Source organism: Dermacentor silvarum, chromosome 5, assembly GCF_013339745.2.
Source record: "Dermacentor silvarum isolate Dsil-2018 chromosome 5, BIME_Dsil_1.4, whole genome shotgun sequence".
Lineage (NCBI taxonomy): Eukaryota > Metazoa > Arthropoda > Arachnida > Ixodida > Ixodidae > Dermacentor > Dermacentor silvarum.
In genome coordinates, this window is record NC_051158.1 from 127930712 (window position 1) to 127945223 (window position 14512).

A 14512-nucleotide genomic window follows, 5' to 3' on the forward strand; every position below is an offset into this window, starting at 1 on the left:
GCTTCTTTTGACAGTTTCAGGTTCGACTTGACCAGCGACGAAAACGTATGGTCCTGTATAGTGGGAGCGTCAACACTGGCAATGTATCGACTATGTCTTGACCAAATGGTTGTACAGCGGATTATGTCATCTCCATCAGTGAAGAAAGCTAAAAGGTATGCAATTCTTGCGCTGGAATGACGAGCTGAACGTTCGGGTTTAGCTCGTTCTATTTCTGAATTACATTTGACACAGCGGTGTTTCTCGCTTATTTATTCATATGAATTCAATATGCTCGCTGCAAGCAGATCATTCCTTTTTCTTGGAGCAATATTTTTTTTATCTTCCTTAAGATAAACTATAACGTCGATTTAGCATTTTAGGGCTCTCGCATGCATCACATAGTCAAGACGTTAACCCACATGCAAAAACAACAGTTCGAAGGTGATTCAAGGTAAACATACCTGGTAGCGAGCTTCCATAGAAGCCCATACTTTCAAAACATGGCGGTTCATCTGCGGTTCATGGGGCTTAGCGCCATCTGTGTGAGGAGGGAACACTTCCGGCGGAAGGAAAAATAATTTGACGTCATATCCGTTAAAAACAGAAGTGACGTCATTTTGTTCTCAAAGGCGCGAAATTTGTTTTCGAAGGCTGGCAATTAGAGCTGTACATTCAAATGCCCTGCTATTAGAATTGATGGGCGTTTCGAGCTTTCAGCGCGGAAAGCGATGCAGGAAAAGTTCAGCCGTACGGGTGTCGAAATCGCATCGCTTCACGTCACATACTTTCTTTGGAGGCCGACGAACGCTTGGTAGTCGAGTGCTCGTTCTTTCGTCGGACGCCAAGCCCGTCGGCCAGCGCTGTCCTTCGAAAACACCTAAAGTAAACAACTAACTGGCGGTCGCAACTCACTGCTTTTGACTGAACATGTTAAGAAACAATGAAACTACTCGCGTCACCAAACTGAGACAAACGTCGACAAGCAAAGCAACACAACATGTGAGGGGGGCGTGAACTTTACGAGTGCGCCTTTCTGTCCACTTAAGAGCTACATTGCATTGCAAGTGATAATGGCGTCAACGCCCGCCGCTATCGGTGGGCGCTCTCACGGTGGGCGCTGAAAGAATGTATTTATTGATAATGATCAAGTAAAATATAATTGTTCTTTTTTCGCCATGCGTACATAAAATTGATTAGCAATTTTATTTTCGCCGAATGAATCTATGCCTCTCTTTAATTAAAAAACGCTTTTTTCTTTCCCGATGTTTGTTCCCTCCAAACATAGTCGCACTTCAGTCGCTGCTCCCATAACCACCCTTGCTGATGTCGGTGACAATTCGTTCTGAACTGCTTTTCGCCCGAAGCTTCGCGACCATTTAGATCGATCTTGGCTGATTCTCCAGCATGTATTTGCTCACGCGAACGTTGTGTGAAATATCATGATGTAAACGGTTAGACATTTCACGTGTTAAACGCTGCGAAACATTTTACCCTGAAAAAATGAATACTTTTGATTATCTTGTGCACCACTTGAGTGTAGTACAAAGTGGTCACTGCATCGCCTTTCCATTCGGTGTAAAATAACGGCACCTGCGGTTTTGAGCCTGTCAGGTTTCAACCAATCACAACATCGAATGTACTATAATTAGTATTTTTTGAAATTTCGTTACCTATATACTCCAACGGCTGTTTCCGATATCACCGTGAGTTCCTTCTTTCTAATGAGCAATATTTTAACAACATAGCACGCTGTGGAACCTAAATACAACTCTAAAATCTAAAAGAACTCTAACCCCCAACCACGCAAGCCGGATTATTACGCTCTCTCGAGGGTCGCTCACCAGTTCACCCCGCTCTAGCCTGGACCAGCCCAGTTAACGATTTCACTATCTTCTTCACTGGCCTTATTTACTTGAAAAGGGGTGAAGCGAAAAGACGTATCAAATCCGGCGAAAGAAGGCATAGAACGATCCGCTTTGCAAAAGTATTTGTGGCTAAAGTGACCTATATTTCTTGCTCTGAGGATATATATGTCGAAGTATGTTTCTACCGGATATCAGAGCCAATAAGAAGGGGCGCCTCTGTGGCTCACTGACCCCTTTTTGTGCCACAAGCTTTACTTCGGGAAAATTTATGCTGACTTTTAGTCACTCTCATTCGATCTCACGCACATCACGACAATAGAACGGTAAGATCACCAAAGATTGATGAAAACGTTGTTACAATCAATGAAGTATAGTTGTACCAGTGAGAAATAACAACTACCAATATGTCGAAACCCGCTTTTTCAAATAATATATCTGTATACCGCAGTGATATGCACCATTGAAGACCAATTTAATGCCGTGAAAACAGGAAGCATGGTCAAGGTCCTTGAACCTCGCCGTATAATCGTTAAACGAAGGAAGTGCTGGCAGTTTTTTTCCTAATTCTCTTTGTGTCTGTGCAGAACCGTGATCTCTGGTGCTTTCTTACTTCTTCTACCATACGCTTCGTGTACTTTATTGGGGATTTCGATAACAATATGGTACAGAGGATGTGATCCAGTGCTGTCAGGTGCCATAAAGAGGGTTGACCAGGTGAGCGTTTTATTCCAGCAGTTTATCTTGATGTACTTATCTATTGTACTGCTGGAGCTGGTATATCATTTCAAATATCAACTCCAGCAAATTATCAAGGCCAACATATCTCAACAAAACCTAAATTATGGGGTTTTACGTGCCAAAACCACGAGCTGGTTATGAGGCACGCCGTTTTGGAGGACTCCGGAAATTTGGACCACCTGGGGTTCTTTAACGTGCCCCTAAATCTATCTCAACATAACCTTTTTTATATGCTGTTTTCGGGACTGTAGTCATCTCTGCCAAAAAACCGTACGGCTGAAAATTTTCAGTTTGACTGGGAGAAAATTTCGCTGCGACCGCAGTTAATTGCTCCAAACTAGGTTTTCCGTTCCTTGTTCGTCCGGCAATTTTATTGCGCTTGCGATAGCCGCTGTCATCATCGACATTATCTTTTCGTCATCGGAGCCCGCCTCATTATACACAGCTTGATTTTCTCCATAAGACGAACAAAACTAGACATTTTTCATGACAGATTCCACTTGAATTCCAACCCATGTCAGTGCAGGAATGTACTTTTTAAGGTCGGGCCCACTACCCACTTCGATATGATAAAATTTATTTTTTTCTTGCTTGTAAAAAAAGTAGCCCATCTAAAAGTAAAGACGTTTAGGTACACGCATAGTAATTACTCAGACGGTTAAACAAATGCCACTAACGAAAAGATTATTTCTGGCGCAGGCTCTTTAGCCGCACATAAGCTATGTACATATTCCACACCTTCCAGAGAGAGAGAGAGATACAACTTTAATGGTGCCAGCAATTCACGAGGGCGGACGCAGCCTCCCTCCGCCTAGCAGACGGCCGAGATCCCCTGGGTCTCAGCGGCTGCCTCGGCTAGCTGGACGGCCCAGACCTGGTCTTGCTGGTCTGAGCTGAGCATTGTGCGTAATCAAAACATACACCTTCCAGAAAAAAAACTATGTTGTTGATCGCGGAGTTTCTGCATGCTATTCGCACGTCCTACGTTTCCAGATAATATGACACCAAGTATTATGAACATATCACATGGCGGATCTCCTGGATTTTTGAAAGCCGAGAAAAGAATTGATAGGGGTGTTACATCATTATCTTTCTTCAGCGTTCTTAGGAGGACAGGCTATGAAGCAATGTTTTATAGTGTCTTCACAAGGGCTACGCGGCAATTTGTTCACCAAGGCACATGACAACCTCTTGTCTGCTACTATGTCTTAACTGGGAGGGTTGCTGTCTGCACTAAAAAGAAAACGATGAAGCACCATGCGTCAAGCACCAATTGGCGTACGCGTTTCAAAACATCCTACGTATGCACATATCATGTAGAGAACGCGATTAATTCCTGCAGGTGGTGCTTTAATAAAAATATACTTCACGCGGAAACGAACCCTTATGAAAAGAAATGTGTTAACATGCTCTCTAAGAAACCAGCCAGAGACATCTGACATTACAGAGAGGTGGACGTTGCTATGATGATGATGTATGTTTATTGGCGCAAGGGCCAGGTATGGCCAAAGAGCGCCAGGCCAGTGTTAATAAGTTGACAATGGAGCAATGAATTGCGAAAGGTAGATGTGTCGTGGCTGTAAAAGGGCCTAAAAACAATCGCTGTAAAATGCGTAAAATATATCTGTAATAAAATTATGGCAATGGCTAATGAGGTGCACTATGAACACGAAAGAACAAATTGCAAGTTAATGATGATAAATGAAAATTTATCACTGATAAATCTTTTCAAAAAGCACTACTGCCTTGACAGGCCCTTTGAAACGCAAGGGCCTGGAGACGCGCGCTATACAAAACTACTATCGCAGCGGCATCCTCTGGAGAGAGGATGCGCTATGAAACTATTGGGCCAATAACATGCAATATAACATCGCTAAGAAAACCCAGGACAGCTTTGGTGTTAAAGAGGGGTTTGTCGCCCAGAAACATAGCGGGATGGAGAGGGAGACAGTACCGGTACGCTAGAGGAAACTGCCTTTTTCTCTCTGTTTCGGCTTCCCTGCACTCCACGAGGGCGTGGAGCACGGCAAACCTCTCTTCACATCTACCACAGGTTGGTGGATCATTTCCAGTTAAGAGAAAATTGTGGGTGCCGTATGTATGTCCTATTCTCAAACGAGACAATAGGACATTAGTTTTTCGTATTTTCGTAACGGGATGCCAGGGACCTATCTGTGGCTTAACTATGTGGAGCTTATTGTTCGTTTCGGCATCCCACTAGCGCTGCCAGTGGCTTCGAAGATTATTTCTTAAGTAGGGCTTGAGATCTGCGGCAGGGATAGAAGCGGTAGGGTTAAGGGCTCCCGATGTAGTTGATGAGGCCATTTGATCAGCCAGAACATTGCCCTCGATGCCTCTATGGCCAGGCACCCAGCACAAAATAATATGCTGGTTAGATATGTATGCTTTGCACAGAGCAGAATACAGTTTACAACGCTTAGGGAGTCTGTAAATATTATTGATGGTTTGAGTTTTGACTTGCCTATACTCTTCACGGCTGATAAAAGTGCATAGGCTTCAGCCGTAAAAATGCTTGTTTCCGGGTGCAGTACATCGGACTCAGACAACGATGGGCCGACTACTGCATAAGAAACCCCTGCATGTGACTTGGAAGCGTCAGTGTAAAACTGAGTGCAGGACGAGTACTTGAACTGGATTTCTAGAAAATGCATCCGGATATGTGCCTCTGGAGCGTCTTTTGTGACCTCTACAAACGAGGTATCGCACTCAATGAGTTGCCAGTGCCACGGTGGCACTGGATTTGCTGGGGCCATCAAATTATTTTCGAGTAGTGGGATATCCATTTCTGCACTAATTTTTCTTATACGTAGTGAGAAGGGTTCTCTTGCTGTCGGCCGGTTATTAAAGACTGTGGCACTGGTCATATCATTTATGATTGAGAAGGAGGGATGCTCTGAGTTCGAATTTACTTTCAGGAAATAGGTAAGGCTTAAGTATGAACGTTGCATGTCAAGCGACCACACGCCTGCTTCTACATACAAGCTTGACACAGGACTTGTCCTGAAGGCACCAGTGGCTAGGCGAATGCCTAGATGGTGTACAGGATCGAGCATCCTTAGGGCGCTTGGCGTAGCGGAATGGTACACTATGACGCCGTAATCTAGTCGTGTGAGTATGAGGCTCTTATACAGATTTAAAAGGCACTTTGTGGCACTACCCCAAACGGTGCGTGACAACACTTTTAGAATATTTATTGTTTTCATGCACTTGTTTCTTATATACTCTATGTGTGCCACAAATGTATGTTTCGTATTTACAATCACACCTAAAATTTTATGTTCTGTTTTTACGGCCACACGTTGTCCCTGCAACTCAATGTCAGGATCGGGGTGCAGACCCCTCTTCCTGGAGAACAGGACGCAGGTGGTCTTTTGTGCGTTAAGGCTAAATCCATTCTCGTCTGCCCACTTAGACACCTTGTTCAGACCAAGCTGAATCTGCCGCTCACAGACTGCAAGATTGCACGAGGCGAAACCTAACTGTACATCATCGACGTATGAAGAGTAAAACATGTTTCTTGGGATATACAGACGCAAAGAACTCATTTTTACGATAAAGAGAGTGCAACTCAGCACCCCGCCCTGTGACACTCCAGTTTCCTGCACAAATGGTCTTGATACAGCATTTCCCACATGAACACGGAATGAGCGATTAGATAAATAACTTTCTATGACATTTAACATGTTACCACGTATACCAACGTGTGAGAGGTCTCTAAGTATTCCGAACCGCCACGTGGTATCCTAGGCTTTTTCCATATCAAGGAATACAGACAGAAAGAACTGCTTATGGACAAAAGCTTCACGAATTTGCGTTTCAATACGTATCAAATGGTCGGCGGTGGATCGACCCTCTCGAAACCCGCATTGGTACGGGTCAAGCAATTTGTTTGATTCGAGAAAATGTATTAGTCGGCGGTTAATCATTTTTTCGAACAGTTTGCAGAGGCAGCTTGTTAGTGCTATAGGGCGGTAACTCGAAGCAGACGATGGGTCCTTGCCCTGCTTCAGTATAGCAACGACAATGGCCTCTTTCCAGGCAGAGGGGATCTTGCCGGAGGACCATATAGCATTGTAAAGGCCGAGGAGAGTCAGAGCCTGGGGCAGACTTGTTGCAACAACTAAGCGACGCATATAGCTCAGCGATGCAAAATGGCTGGTTGTATGCCTCTTCTCCGGTGCATTTTCTTTCTGTTTTCTGTTTTTCTATGGTAGCCTTGTGTCTTTTAAATGTTGGAGAATAATGGGATGAGCTTGCCACATGTTCAAAATGTGCTCCGAGGCAGTTAGCTTGGTGTTCCAGACTGTCGCCTTGTGTATTTACCAACGGGAGTGAATAAGTTTGCAGCCCTTTTATCTTATTAACTTTCTTCCAGACTCTGCCCTCGTCTGTATACGAGTTGATGCCTGATAAAAACTTCTCCCAACTCTCTCTCCTGGCCTGTCGACGCGTTTTTCTCCCCTGCGATTTTATCTTCTTAAAATTGACAAGATTCTCCGCAGTCGGGGAGTCGCGTAGCAACCCCCACGCTTTGTTCTGTTTCCTACGAGCGTTCCGACGTTCCTCGTTCCACCATGGGACACGGCGTTTGCAGGTCGCACCACTTATTTCAGGTATGCATTCAGAAGCGGCATCAATTATAAAAGATGTAAAATACTCGACAGCAGCATCAATTCCCAGCGAAGATATGTCAGACCACGAGATACTACTTGTAAGACTTTGGAATTTCTCCCCAATCTGCCATATCCAACTTCCAGCGGGGTGCCTGTGGTGGAGGTTCGTTTTGTAGTGGTGATCTCAGCAGTATCGGGAAGTGGTCACTCCCGTAAGGATTTTTTATAACTTCCCATTTAAGTTCAGCAAACATAGACGGGGAAGCTACACTGAGATCAATGGAAGAAAACGTTTTGTTTGCGAGATTGTAGTAGGTGGGTTCCTTCTTATTCAGGAGACACGCGCCAGAGGAGAAAAGAAATTGTTCGATTAGGCGTCCTCGCGCATCGATACGTGTGTCGCCCCACAAGCTGCTGTGTGCACTGAAATCGCCAAGAACGAGGTAGGGTTCTGGTAATTCATCTATAAATGACTGAAATTCATGTTTGTGTAATTGGTAATGGGGGGGGGTATGTAAAGCGAGCAAATGGTGATCAGTGTGTTTAGGAGAACAAGTCGAACTGCCACTACTTCGAGGGGCGTTTGTAGCTGCAAACATTGGCATGCTATACTTTTATGAATTATAATGGCAACACCGCCTGATGATGCTATCGCATCATCACGATCTTTACGAAACGTAACATATTGTCGGAGAAAGTTTGTATGTGTCGATTTTAAATGAGTTTCCTGTACACATAGCACTTTTGGATTGTGTTCCTGGAGAAGTTCTTGCACATCATCGAGGTTCCTAAGAAGGCCTCTGCCGTTCCATTGTATGATTTGTGTTTCCATACTGATAGTAAATTGGTGCTGTGTGTACTAAAAAAAGGGAAGTGTTGCCTTAGATTACAGAGCACTTTCCAGGCCCTGTAACGCGGGATTTGTCCTTTCTGAAGCGGTCGAGCGAACCTTGCCACTCCTTAGGCGCTTGGTGCGCCGTCAGAATGGGTGTGGTGTCCATTGCCTCTTGTGAGGCGCCAGACACGCGCTCTTGCGAGCGAGAAGTTTCACGAGAAAGTCTCGCCGCGAAGGACGAGACATTTGCGCCCATCAGCCCGGAGGTCGATGGGGCTGCCTTTGGGCCTGAGCTGCGCCGGCTGTTGCCAGCGCCAGCAGGGGCCGGTGAGGGTGAGGTAGCCTTGACTGCACCCACCGTGGGAACTGCTGGCGGGCCTGCGAGTTCGCTACGCGTAGCGCAGGCTGCCACCGAGGACTGTTATGTTGCCGGCAACCCTAGGGTAACCGGGCCTGTTTGCTGGTTGGGTGGAGTAGACTTAGCTCCTTCCACCCTGGGGCAGGAGCCACAAGCGACAGCTCGCTGCGCGCGGGCTGGGCAGGTGGCAGTAGCCTCTGCGACGCTGCCCCTTGACGCGCCGCACTAGCATAAGTGGTTGTGGGGAATGGTGAGCACCTTTTGCGTGCTTTCCTGAACGATATGTTTTCACGGACTTTCAGTGTTATAATTTCCTTCTCTTTTTTCCAACTTGGACAAGACCGGGAGTACGCTGGATGCTCACCATCGCAATTAACGCAGTGAGGTGTGGCCTCGCAATTGCCTGAGGCATGACCATGTACTCCACACTTAGCACAGGTGAGTCGACCACGGCAGCTCTGCGAGCCATGGCCGAATCTTTGACATTGGTAGCAACGCCTAGGGTTTGGTATGTAAGGTCTTACGGCTATCTTTGTGTAGCCTGTTTCAATGCTTTCTGGCAAAATGCTCAATTCGAAAGTGAGTATCACGTGTTTCGTGAGAATGTCTTTGTTGTCCCGCCTCATAACAATGCGCTGCACATTCGTGACGTTCTGTTCCTTCCATCCTTCTAACAATTCGGTTTCAGATAGTTCGATGAGGTCTGCTTCGGATACTACCCCCCATACTGTGTTCATGGAACGATGCGGTGAAACAGTAACTGGGACATCACCAAAAGTAACAAGCTTGCCGAGTCTGTTGTATTGGTCTTTATCACGTAGCTCAAGCAGAAGGTCTCCGCTTGGCATTTTGGTGACCTTGTAGCCAGGACCCAGTTTGTTGGTTGAGCTTTTCGCAACTACAAATGGGAATATGGTTCTTGCCAGTTTTTCTGTTCTTTCGCTATGCACTACTTGAAACCGTGGGAAAATGTCTTTTGGTCGGGTGAACAAGTTCAAAAACTCATCGGTGCGTCCCCACTTTTGAGGGAGACGATCAAGAAGTCGTGGAAAAGGGGGTGTTCCCATAGGAGTATTGTACTTCGGCAGCAATGGCAGCCACTCACCACGGAGTCCAATAAAGGGACGCTGCAGCACTTAATGTGTAAGGCTACAGGTTCCAGCCGTACATTGCCGCTATAACCTTATATATAAACCCAAGAGAGGGCACCTACACAAGGTTAACCCGAGCCGCCTATGAAAACGTAGAAGTAAGAGAAGAGAAGAGGAGACAGGACAGTAAAGAAAAGAGATAGGAAAGAAAAAGAAGGGCAGAGAGGGGGATAGGAAAAGGCGATCAGCCGGTTTCCCCTTGGTGGGTCAGCCCAGGGGGGCCGTCTACGTGAAGCAGAGGCCCACGAGGTGTGTTGCCTCTGCCGAAGGGCCGTAATCGTCCAGACAGCCGGCTTCGGCTCAACCCCCAGGATCCCCTTTTCCCCGGACACGGCTAAGCCACGCACGGCGACACGCAGGGGGGTCCAACCCTCATGTGCTCGGGTACGTGGTGTCGCAACACACCAAACGCCTGCTCACGCAGACGCCCCTGCGGGGAGGTGGACGTTGCTAGTAGGTCGGGAAAATGTTGAAAAAGACGAAGCTATAACATCCCTCACCAGAACGTATCATCAGCCTTACGTAGGAAAAATCGGCGGAGCCAAGCTGCCTGACAAACAGGTTGACCAGGCCTAGATAGCCCCGTTAAAGAGAAAGAGATTGTCTCATTGTTTCACCCAGAGAGCTCCAAAGGAAGGAGGGAAAACACGAAGTAGCGCCTCCACCTTCAACATCAAGCATTATACCACTTGCAGCACATAGGTAATACAGGGTACTAGAAACATAATGCAAGTTCTAGCGTTCGACAAAAATTCAGAGCCCTTCCACTACAGTGAAGATGGAAGCCAGCGAAGCTGTGAGTATTGGGGGTTTGCTATAGTGAATATTCCTACAGTGAATTTATATATTATCATGATTGACTATATTGAGCGTCTTCAGCATGTTAGTCAGACAGGAAGGGCACCGGCGTCTTGCTTTCGCCCGGCGCGATGGCCAAGTAGTGCGTTTGCTGCGCCAAGTCCGCCCCACCTTCATAAACTAGCGTATGAGCCACAGCGTTCATAGCTACGGCACAATGCACGGCATCGTCAGGATCATGGAAGATGTGGTTAAACGAGCCTCCGTGCTATAGCGAGTACAAAGGGCAACTGGTGATAACAGAGCGATCTCTGCGTCACGAGAAAAAAGCGCACAAAGATTGGTGGGACGTGGCGCCGTCGAGTATCGCGACACTTGTGAAAGAGGTACCGGCGGTGGCGAGTCGTGTAACAATGGGCCATCCATAATCTGTTTGGACACTTGTGCTAAGGCACAACTGACGGGAAACCACCACCCACATGAAGCCAAAGCGAATGCTAACGATAGTTCTTTTTCTACACGCGGACACGACCCTGCGGAACCTAGCCATTAACAGCTTCGCTGCAACAGAAGACAGGCGGGAGCCAGAGAGAGCCGGGGGCACAGGTGGCCGAGGCCGGCGAGGCTGCAGCATACGCCGTAGTCGCAGAGCGGACACACACGCGCACAGTCATGCGTGGCAGCCGCTTATCTCTCCCCCGCCATCGGGCCGCTGCGCCGCGCCCTTCTCGCCTTACTTCCATTTATCACTGGCCCTGTATAGACGGTTTCAGCCAGCGCCACCGCGCTCTGGCAACGCTGTGCGCCGGCATCCGGCGCCCCTAGGAAACGTCCGGTAGCCGTTCCTTTTGCTCGTTTTTGTAGCGTTAGCTACACTGGCCTAGCCAAGCCCGTTTCGCGCGGCACATCAAGAGCCGTGCTGCGCATGCGCAAGGATCCGTGATGTCACACGGCTTGCGCACCGGAGCCACCAGAGCCGGCACCTCTCGCGCACTCCGCCGCCGCCGCGCGCGACTCACCGCCGCCGGTCTGCGCATTCCAGAGGAGTGACGTCGTAGCCGTGGTAGACGCACTGGCGCCGGCGCGCGCAGTGCGTCTACCACGCACTGCGCGCGCCTGGGCAGTCGCCGTCTGACACTGCGCTGGAGCCGCTGCGCTTCTGACTGGCGTTTGCCAGTGTGGTATAGCCATGGAGAATGAGAGCGCAAATGCTTATGCCAGTCGTGTTGACGCTGCCAGAAGCTCGGGAGTCTGCATCTATGTCAGGAATGGGATAGCTGCCAGTGAACTGCCAAACGTAGCGGTGCCTAAGCGTGAAGCCTGTGCCGTTCAGCTTAACGAAAGTGGTGTGATAATCGAAGCCGTGTATGTGCCACCGAACAATTCCGTTAAAGACACTATAGACGTAGTTACGGCTACGTGTATACCTAGTCGGGCGGCAATTGAACTGTGTGTGGTGGCTGGTGACTTCAATCGTGCTCCAGACTCTCTTTGTGTTCTTTTGAAGGACAAGTTTAACCTCGACTTAGCCAGTCTTCCAACTGCACAGACGACCCAATGGGGAAGCACCATTGATCTTGTCTATCAGAGACAGACAAACTCCAAATACTGTGTTGGGGCCATAGAGACGGCAGCGTGTTACTTCACTGATCACCGAGCCGTCTTTATGGCAATAGAGAAGCAACGAGACGTTGAGCAAAAATAAATATACATGTGCCACATAATACGTATACCGCGTGTGTGTCATTGGAGCAGCAGTAAGCATGACAATCAAGCTAATCCTTGACCATCTAGACAACCATGAAAGCTAAGAATAATCAGCTGAACCTTTGCTAACGCTACGTATATCCTGGCATAGCCGAGCTAAGCCACTGCAACTTTTTTGCTGGTATTCGATTGCTCGCGCGCTCGTCCTGCACATATTCCAGGTTATTTTTCGGGTATATCGATATAAGTGCGACTTGTGGCATTTAGTGTGTTGCGTGACGGCGAGTAGCTCTTGGAGCATTGACTGTTTTCATTACGTTTACTCCTCAACGGTGTTTTTCAAATCTGGGAGCCTACCAAGAGCTCCCAGATTTGCTCTGCTCACTTCATCCAAGGTACGTTACTACGTGGAGTAGCCGGGCTGCTATAATGCTGAATAATAAAAGTGCTACTGCACGATTGTTCTGGCCGTATGTCGTGTAACTCACGCGAGAGCAGCTCGACTCTCGCCCCGAGATTGCCCGCTCGTCCAGTTTCTTGCCTCGGCGTGGATCGGCATGCTACGAACATGAGTTAAATTATTGTTTAGCAGGTGCCATGCTGCCGCCGTTTTTTTTAATGTTTTTCGTATCTGGCGCACAAGTGCACTTCTGCAGCTTTACTACCTAGGTACATGTGTACACTGGTTTATCATGTTGAACGTCCCAAAGCGACTCAGGCTATGATGGACGCCGCAGTGGAGGGCTCCGGATAATTTCGACCACCTGTGGTTCTTTAACGTGCGCTGACATCGCACAGTACGCGGACCTCTAGCATTTCGCCTCGATCGAAATGCGACAGCCGGGGCCCAAACGGCGTCTTTCGTGTCAGCAACCGGGCACCGTAACCGCTGAGCCACCGCGGCGGCATGGGAGCATTCGTATCGGTATCGCAGAGCAGAATCGCAGGAAAGTTAGCGATTTCCGTGCATGCATGTAGGAAGTTTCGGCCACATTCTAAAAGCATTTACGAATTAACGGAGGTCAATTATAGATTACAATCTCGTGCCCAACACTACAGGTTCCATTTTGTTTTAAGTGTGGTAAATTCGTGAGCATTTAAGTTAGTCCCATTTCAGTCGACAAAGGCTTCTTGCACTAAACGAATTTTGAGAACGAGCACTCTACTCCATCTACGCCCAAAGCGTTCATTGGCCTCCAAAGAAAGTATGTTCTGTGCAGCGATGCGATTTCGACACCCATACGGCTCTGATGGCAAGCCTCCGAAAACAAATTTCGCGCCTATGAGAGCAAAATGACGTCCCTTCTGTTTTTAACGGATATGACGTCAAATTATTTTTTCTTCTGCCGGAAATGTTCCCTCCTCACACAGATGGCGCTAAGCCCTATGAGCCACCGATAAGCCGCCATGTTTTGAACGTATGGGCTTCTATGGAAGCTTCGCTACCAGGTGTATTTACCTTGGTTGGTGTATAACGCATCTAAAGCATCAATGGCCTCTTCTTCTTTCTGGGGTTTTTCGTGCCAAAACGATTTCTGATTACGAGGCGTCATTCATAGCACCATAAAATATGGTCGGCATAAAGTGCGCAATAAATCAACACAACTGGTTGACTAGCAAGCCTTTCGAAAAACGGAAAACTTACCGTTTTACCAGCCGCCCAATTCCTATGACGAATAGGCACGAACCCTCATAAAACTCAAGCAGGAAGTGACCAAGACAATAGCAACTGACCCGGAAACACCAGAATTTGATCAGCATCTGCTCCATCTCTGGGATGCAAGACAGCAACTGACCAGACGTTGGGAGCGCCAGAAGCTCAACCGCAAGCTCAGACTGCGCATCGCGGAGGTCACGGCACAGGCAGAGGAATATGCCACGTAACGTGCCAAAAAAATTGGTTCGCCAAGAGTGACGCACTTACGGGCACATTCACACTAAATCAGCCTGGCACATACTCAGGTATCTAATAGACCCGGAACAATCACGTGGAGCCGCCAGTCGAAATCTTCAGCGGGCAATTCATGCTAATGCCGGGGACACGGCTCAACTCTTTCGAGATCTGGAGGACAAATACATCAATACCTCCGTGAGCGCTGACCCCATTTCAGCATGCAACGGAACCGCAAACCCGGAAATGGACCGTGACTTCACGACTGCACAGATTAGAGTGGCAATTGACAGGATGCGTCGAGGAACGGCTCCAGGTCCAGACCAAATTACTACCACCCTTATGGCCAACTTAAGTGACGACATGCTCGAGCTCTTTACCGACCAAATTAATAAGTATTGGTAAGAAGGTATGCTCCCGCAGGAATGGAAATCGGCTGAAATTGTCTTTACTCCCAAACCCGGAAAGTCCATCAATATTATGGCGTCTCTGTTGGCACGACGTTTATTCGGCCCGAGTACTCGGCAGCGAACCAGCAAAAGCACACACCCGA

The 14512-nt window shown here is 47.8% G+C and overlaps 1 protein-coding gene across 1 annotated transcript in view; it reads left to right on the forward strand.

The window, feature by feature from the left end:
* LOC119453755 (sodium/iodide cotransporter-like) overlaps positions 1-13952 on the forward strand; it is a 64022-nt gene extending 50070 nt beyond the window's left edge. Inside the window, exons 6-8 of the mRNA XM_049668050.1 lie at positions 15-155; positions 2432-2561; positions 13749-13952. Coding sequence (XP_049524007.1) covers positions 15-155; positions 2432-2561; positions 13749-13952 — 475 coding nt within the window. The remainder of the gene's footprint in view (positions 1-14; positions 156-2431; positions 2562-13748) is intronic.
* Positions 13953-14512: the final 560 nt, after the last annotated feature.